This window comes from Strix aluco, chromosome 22, assembly GCF_031877795.1.
Source record: "Strix aluco isolate bStrAlu1 chromosome 22, bStrAlu1.hap1, whole genome shotgun sequence".
Classification (NCBI taxonomy): Eukaryota; Metazoa; Chordata; class Aves; order Strigiformes; family Strigidae; genus Strix; species Strix aluco.
The window spans coordinates 3,990,819-3,996,367 of NC_133952.1; the positions used below are offsets into that span (position 1 = coordinate 3,990,819).

The window sequence follows — 5,549 nt, forward strand, 5'->3', positions numbered from 1 at the left end:
CGCAGCGGCCAATAAGAGGGCGGGAAGCGCGTCCGCCGGGAGCGGGGCGAGCGGTGATTGGTCACCGCGAGTGTGGGAACGGCCGCGGCGGCGGTTTCACACGAATGAGGAGCCGCCGCCGGGTATAAAGGGCGGGGGGGCGCCGGCCGCCGGTACCGCCGGCCCTGCCGCTGCCGCCGCCGCACGCGCCCCGCGCCCGCCGCACGCGCCCCGCGCCCTCCCGCCTTTTTTTTTTTCCCCCCCCCTCCTTTTTTTTTTTTTTTTTTTTTTTTTTCCCCCCCCCTCTTTTTCCTTTTCCTTCCCTCAAGCCCCAGTCCCCGCCATGCCCGCCGACACGGGCATGGAGAAACCGACCGCCTCGCCCATCGCGGGGGCGCCGGCCAGCGCCAGCCACACGCCGGACAAACCGCGGAGCGCCAGCGAGCACCGGAAGGTAAATGGCGGGTGTCGATCGGGGAGCGACAGCGGAGGCGCTGGATGGCGGCGAACCCGCGGCCGTGCTGAGGTCGGTGCCGGGGTTGAGGGTCGGGGTGGGGGGATGGAGGATCGGGGGTCACCGAGACCGGCGGGGGACTGACCGGCTCCGCTCTCCGCAGTCCTCCAAGCCCATCATGGAGAAGCGGCGCCGGGCGCGGATCAATGAGAGCCTGGGGCAGCTGAAAACGCTCATCCTGGATGCGCTGAAGAAGGATGTAAGTGAGGAGGGGGAGGCGGTTTTTTTTGGGGGGGGGGGGGGGGGACTAGGGGGACCGACCGGCTACGGGCAGCCCTGACGGTGCCGTTCTCCCCCCGCAGAGCTCCCGGCACTCCAAGCTGGAGAAGGCGGACATCCTGGAGATGACCGTCAAGCACCTGCGAAACCTGCAGCGGGCGCAGATGACGGGTAAGCATCGAGGGTTGGGGACTAGGGGAACCCCCACGGGTTGGGAACTAGGAGACACCCCCCCCCCCCCCAGCTTGGGGACCGGGCTCTTTCTTGCCTGACCTGCCTCCCCCTCTGCCCTCCAGCTGCCCTCAGCGCCGACCCCACCGTCCTCGGCAAGTACCGGGCTGGATTCAACGAGTGCATGAACGAGGTGACGCGGTTCCTCTCCACCTGCGAAGGGGTGAACACCGACGTGCGTACCCGCCTCCTCAGTCACCTCTCGGCTTGCCTGGGTCAGATCGTGGCCATGAACTACCCTCCGCCGCCACCGCCGCCGTCCGGTCAACCCGCACATCTGGCACAGCAGCCTCTGCACGTCCAGCTGCCCCCCGCAGCAGCCGGCGCCGTGCCCGTGCCCTGCAAGCTGAACCCCGCTGAAGCCCTGTCCCCTAAAGTCTACGGGGGTTTCCAGCTCGTCCCAGCTACCGACGGCCAGTTTGCTTTTCTCATCCCCAACCCGGCCTTTCCTCCCAGCTCCGGACCAGTTATTCCCCTGTATGCCAATGCCAACGTCCCGGTGTCCGCGGGCAGCGGCTCGGGGAACGCGGCCGCCACCCCATCGGCATCCCCGGTGCAGGGGTTGACATCATTTGGGGGCAGCATTGTTCCAGCGTCCCAGGCGGGAAGTCCCATCGCAGAGCGCAGTGAATCGGTGTGGAGGCCTTGGTGACTTGCCTAAAATGATTCCCCCCCACCCCAGAAAAAAAAAACAAAAAAACAAAACAACAAAAAACAAACCAACAAACACTCTTCTGTTGGCTCCGTTATATGGAGCCCTGTTATGTTTGGGGTTTTTTAAGCAGATTTAAACAGAAAGGAAAAAAGGACCTCGCTATGAACGTGCTATTTATTATTTTCAGAGGTTGGGATCTCGACTTGTATTTTTACTCCTTTAAAATGCCTTTATTTGAGATACTTTTTTTAAAAAAAATAAATGAGAAATAGTTTTGTAACAAATATTCAAAAGTATAATGCCAAAGTTGTTTGTATCCCGTTTGTCTGTGTGTGTGTGCGTGCCTGTGTTGAAGACTTCCAAAAAAAAAAGAAAAGAAAAAAAAATTGCAGGTGTTTAAATAAATAAACTCTTTGAAATAGATTTATTTTTTTCCCCCCCTTCCTTTCATTTTGTTGGGTGAGAATGGGCAGGGACAAGCTCATCCTGTGTGTGCAACCCCCCTCCAAAAAGTAGGAGTGAACTTTATGGCCTTAAATGAGGCTGTTGGAAGGGATTCCTGTGAAAAATAGTGGGGGGGGGTGGGGGGAAAGGTGATGGGGTTGGGGGAGCGGGTCTGGCAGGGTTAAATGTCTCCTGAGAGCTTTGCAAGTGTCGTGTTCCCTCTCGGAAGAAACAGATTCCTAAAAATCTGCTCTTGGAACCTGAGGAAACGTGTGCTGCTTGCTACCTGCTCGGAGTGCTCCTGAAATAACGCTGCTCCTTACACCTTGCGGGAGGGACTGCGTGCGTGGGGAGGGGGGGGGTGTGCGCAAAAGTTACTATCTCGCCTACAAAAGAGGCAAGAGAGTCTGTCCCTATTGTGAGGAGGGTAATTAGAAGGTATAAAGGGTCTCATCGAGTATGCAGCGGGCTCTTTGGGAAGTTGGGAACCCTATTGAAACGCCTGGGAACTCGGAGCTGAGGGTTAATGTGTGTCTTTTTTTTTTCTCGCCACTCTCATTGACAGGGCCAGATAGACTCTGATACTCAATGCTGTTGTAAATTCAATTGCCTGGCCTCACAATGCCTACCTCATAAAAGAGAATAACTTGAGGTTGTGGTGCTTTTTTTTGCCAGTAAGCAAGGGAACTGAGGAAAAGACAGTTTTGCCACCCATTCTGACTCACCCCCAGTACTTGAATCCTGGCCAAGTGGAAGCAATTGCAGCCTCACACACAGAGAATTAACCACTTCCAATTGTCACCAATTAATAAGGCCGTGGTGTGGAGAAAGACCATTAAGAGTGAATGCACAGTATGGAAGGGAAAGCTTTGTGTGCTTTGCTCTAAATTTATGAGGTGGGGCTATCATGTAATCTTCGCGAGAAAAGCCAACACATGAGGTGGGTGCCTGCCAAAGCCACGTCCAGAGGCATAACCCGTCCTGGCTGGGCTTCCTCCATCCTCGAGTCCATGGGATCCCCCGAGGCAAAGCGGATTCTCCTGACCACCCCCTCCCCGAGACCCGGGGTTTTTCCTGGCGGTTGGGCTAGGTGGGTTGGATTGCGGTGGGACTGGCAGCGTTTCGCAGTTCAGAGAATGACCTGGTGTTCGCAGAACATCCAATTAATACAGCAGGCCCTGGGATTTTTTTAGAATGGAAATGCAATTTCATCTTTCAAGGTCTAGTTCTAGCAATCAGGTTGCAGCTTCTGTGAGAACATGGGGGTTGGGGGGGGGTAGGTAAAGCAGATTATCTGCTTCTGAAGGCTTTTTATACCTTTGTGATATTCTGGCCATGGGAGCGCAGGCTGCTCGGAGCCTGGTACTGATCCAGTCCAGCAATTCCTCTGCACCAAAGTGTGGGCAATCGATCAGTGCTGAAAGTCCTCCATCGCACAACCAGAACTGGGTATCCATTTGAATCAGGAGGTTCCCAGGAGGTTTTGTTATGCAATCACAGACATAAAATCATGTTACAGCGATTCTCTTCCATCCCCCACAGCCCGTTACTACCCCTCCTCTTCTGTCTGAAGAAGGCTTGGAAGAGCAGATGAAAGCCTGCCTGTCGCCTGCGTGTAACTGTACACCTCCCCGGGGCAGCACCATGTCTCTGGACTTGTCCATCACTGCCCAGTCCCCTCCAGATCGCCTCTAGATTCAGCAAATTTCTTCTATTGACAAGGTACCCAGGCCAAAAGCGAGACTGCCAAGCGCTACCCTGCTGAGTTCAGGCACAGAACAAACTCTTTTCTGAGCGGGTTTTGAACGGTTGCGGCGGCGCAAACATGACACAGGCCGCGGTGTTCCTCTGGGACGCGCCTCTCCCAGCGCGAGAGAAGTAGTCATTCACTGCTCTGCCTCTTGAGACCCTGAAATGTAAGCACCTAAGGGTGCTGCTGTCATTTCAGCCTCTGTAGAAACACTGCAGAGCCCCACGGGTCAGCACCCTGGTTTTATGCCCAGCACCGCTCGCTTTTGGGCCTCGGGCAAGTCAGAGCTTCTCTGGGCCTAGGTCTGGTGGTACAGGAGCTGGACATGAGGTGCACAGCACCAACAAACTCGCATGCCAGAAGCTCAAAATCCTTCTAAGGGGTGTCATTGCTGTTAGCTCCAGACCACGATGTACAACTCAGGTTCAATCACTTGGTTGTACCCAGACCCTGTACTTCTGCAACTGCTCTTCTGGCTCTGCCAGGCTATTCCTCTACCCCTGCGGGGGCTGCCGTGCTCCTTCAAGGCTTTCGACAGAGCTACTTTTTCAGATCGTGCTAAATTTGGTCTTATCCCTTTAAAGGTGCAATAAGAGAGCAAAGTATGCTGCTGCTGCAAGGTAAAAGTCCAAAGGGATGGACACAGCGCCAAAGCGATAATGGTTAGGCAGAGTGCAGGAACCAGCAGTCCCTGGGTGCAATGGCGTGATCTGGGTGTGGTGGAGCAAGGCGAGGCGGGAGGAAGACGGCGGTGAAACCCAGCCAGCCCGTGATGCCTCCTTCATCTGAACTGAACTGCAACAGCTCTACCTTGTTCCAAAGGAAAAGGTGTGGGGAGAGCTGTTAACCTGCCACTTCCAGAGCTGGCAGAAAGTTAAACCGGAGCAGGGAATCGAGTTCCAGCCGCAAAGCTCAGCACAAGGTTTAGCGGTAGCTCAGCTATGGCTCCACAGCACTGCGGGCCCAGCAGGCATCCCCTGTGCTGTTCGGTGCAAGGAAAGAGTCTCCTGCAAGGCCTCAGGCAAGAAGCAAAGCCCCTTCAGCTTCTGGGCTGGCCCAGTTCACCAGCCGGCGAAGAACCACCTGGGAAAAGCACCCGAGGCTTCAGCTGGAGCCTTTTTCCCTTCCCATCTCCTGCGCTGGTGCCTTTGCGTTCTTCTGCTTACGAGTTTCCCAGAGAGGAATTTTTCCGGGGTTATCCTCCTGCCTGCGCTCCGCTCCCTGCCTCACACAGCTGCTTCCCTGCCCTCCGCCTCCTCCGACTACAGCTGCAACATCCCCTTCTCCGCTGCTGCTTCGCTGCTCCCCTTCCCCGCCCGGGAGGGAGGGATGCAGCCCGCAGCGCGGGAGAAGCCGGGAGGGGGGACCACGACCTGTGGGGTGCAGGGGTGGGAGCTGCCCACCCCTCCCTTTCCGCGGGGGGTCTTGCCCCCCATCCCATTCCAGCAGCATCCCCACGGTGTTACGGAGGGGCGGGGGGCTCCGGGGTCGTCTTCCTGCCGGTCAGGGAGATGAGGGCGTCCCCGACCCCCTCGACCCGGGGCAGGCCGGCGCACACCCCCTCGTCCTTTCGGATCGTGCATCCCAGAGACCCTCCGAGGAGAGGGAGCGGTTCCTCCAGCTCAATGGATGCAGCCAGATTTACTCAGGCTGTTAAGCTGATTAATTGAAATGAAGTTCCTCCAGAGAATCGGCGTGTTCTTTGAGGTCAGGGTCACAACACTGAGACGCTTAATCAGATCTTTCCATTTAGCCCC

General features: G+C 56.5%; 1 protein-coding gene across 2 annotated transcripts; it reads left to right on the plus strand.

The window, feature by feature from the left end:
* The first annotated feature begins 218 nt into the window (after window positions 1-218).
* On the plus strand, window positions 219-2,021 carry HES4 (hes family bHLH transcription factor 4). Of its 2 annotated transcripts, none has more exons than XM_074847953.1 (4): window positions 219-505; window positions 597-692; window positions 796-883; window positions 1,009-2,021. In XM_074847953.1, the coding sequence occupies exons 1-4, from the start codon at window positions 323-325 to the stop codon at window positions 1,593-1,595; spliced, it is 954 nt and encodes a 317-aa protein (XP_074704054.1). In that variant the 5' UTR covers window positions 219-322; the 3' UTR covers window positions 1,596-2,021. The 2 variants fall into 2 exon arrangements, with proteins under 2 accessions (XP_074704054.1, XP_074704055.1); XM_074847954.1 differs by having other exon boundaries at window positions 220-433.
* The last annotated feature ends 3,528 nt before the right edge of the window (window positions 2,022-5,549 follow it).